This window comes from Sinocyclocheilus grahami, unplaced genomic scaffold (genome assembly GCF_001515645.1).
Source record: "Sinocyclocheilus grahami isolate Dianchi unplaced genomic scaffold, SAMN03320097.WGS_v1.1 scaffold765.1, whole genome shotgun sequence".
Lineage (NCBI taxonomy): Eukaryota > Metazoa > Chordata > Actinopteri > Cypriniformes > Cyprinidae > Sinocyclocheilus > Sinocyclocheilus grahami.
In genome coordinates, this window is record NW_015505944.1 from 382,672 (window position 1) to 384,369 (window position 1,698).

The 1,698-nt window shown below is 38.0% G+C and overlaps 1 protein-coding gene across 1 annotated transcript in view; it reads left to right on the plus strand.

Annotated features, from left to right (window-relative positions):
* Window positions 1-1,211, plus strand: part of LOC107561292 (serine/threonine-protein kinase pim-1-like) — a 9,602-nt gene extending 8,391 nt beyond the window's left edge. Inside the window, exon 4 of the mRNA XM_016245706.1 lies at window positions 1,090-1,211. Coding sequence (XP_016101192.1) covers window positions 1,090-1,211 — 122 coding nt within the window. The remainder of the gene's footprint in view (window positions 1-1,089) is intronic.
* The last annotated feature ends 487 nt before the right edge of the window (window positions 1,212-1,698 follow it).

Consider the following 1,698-nt stretch of genomic DNA (forward strand, 5'->3'; position numbering starts at 1 on the left):
TGTTGCACATAAAATATTAATGTTTAGAACAGTGCAAATACAAACACCATGAGAAACTCATAGTTCAGCATCACACACCATGATATGGGTTCAAATGAGAGCCCATTTCTCTCCAAAACGGTGCCAGTTTTAGTGTTTTGCAATAAATAAATAAAAATAACTAAACTTGATAATTTATGTTACAATTTTAACATAAATGCACATTGTTCTAGAAGGATGGCATCATGCCATACCTTTTACACATTTACTCGAATTGTTATGCTGATAATACAATTTGTAAGGAAAAATGCATTAAATAGCGAGGTATTTCTGGGGAAACTTTTTCAAAGGAAAACACACACACACACACACACACACATGTCTCTTTGCTGAGCCGCGGCGGTCTCGGTGAATCAGCAGCATCCACAACTGAACAGAACAAAAAGTGTTGAACTTGAAAATTGTTTATGTGCGAGTGCACTTGCTAACTGAAGGCGGATTGTATAAAATGGATTTTTTTAAAAACAAGCTGCAGTTTTATTACATCACGCGCTGGCACAGATGCAGTATATTAACGCCACGGGTCATCAATAAGGTGCAGATTTGGTCCATGATAAACAGTTGGTGGTTAAAGTTTTCTATGCACAATTTGATTTGACAAAAGTCACGAGACCTATTACTCTCTATCCAGTCACGTTGATGGATAAAAATAAAATTCAAATAAGCATGTAACGACCACAAACGGAGGAAAACAGCAGAGTAAAAGTACCGATACATCACTTAAAATGTACTCAAGTACAAGTAAAAGTACACAATTTTTAAACTACTCAAAAAAGTACAATTACTGATAAAAACTACTTAATTACTGTAACGTGAGTATTTGTAAATCGTTACTTCACACCCCTGGGTATGTGTTATCTATAAACAAGTAGTTACACCATGTGTTAATCAGGCGGGACACAGCAAAATATTAACAATGCACTAATAACATTCTCAGAAAGCCAATGATAGTTTTATTTTTGTTGACTAAAATTAAATGCCATTACAGTTAGAGTAAAGTGAGAAAAGTGGTAAAGCAAACTTACACATGTGGCAAACTCTTTACTTCAGGGACAGCAAGGTACTGTCCTCCTGAATACTCTGAGAAGGGCGAGTACTATGCGAACGACGTGGTCGCTTTTCCCAGACAGCAGCGACATCGGATGGATGGATCGGACACTTGCAATTCTTAATCACACAAAACAGAAAAAAACAGTGGCTTTATAATGGATAATGCAGGAGTCTCTCCCAGTTTTACAGCTGAGAGAGCAAGTGTAAAGTTGAAGAACACTGATTACGTTCAGTAGACAGCGCGCGCATGCTGAACGTAAACAACGCTGATTACGTTGATTACGTTCTGGGGTACTCTCCAAAATGGCTCCTGACGGTAACTCTGGGAGACGAATTTTCATTTTTGGGTGAACTAACCCTTTAAAGGTACACTTCGCTCCATCTTTTTGCACAGAATGCTGCCTTTTCATTCGAGGTTGCCTGAAGAGTGACCCAGAGTGGAGGATTCAGGAGGAGACGCACTTCCATGACTGGTTCAAGGTAAGCTAAAATGATTTTGAAGATATCATGTTTCTTTTTTGCCTTTTTGTTGGTTTGATTATCTGAATATGGACATGAGCTTCTTTACACAACCTTTCATTAACTGCTGCAACTCTCATTCAGTCAAAC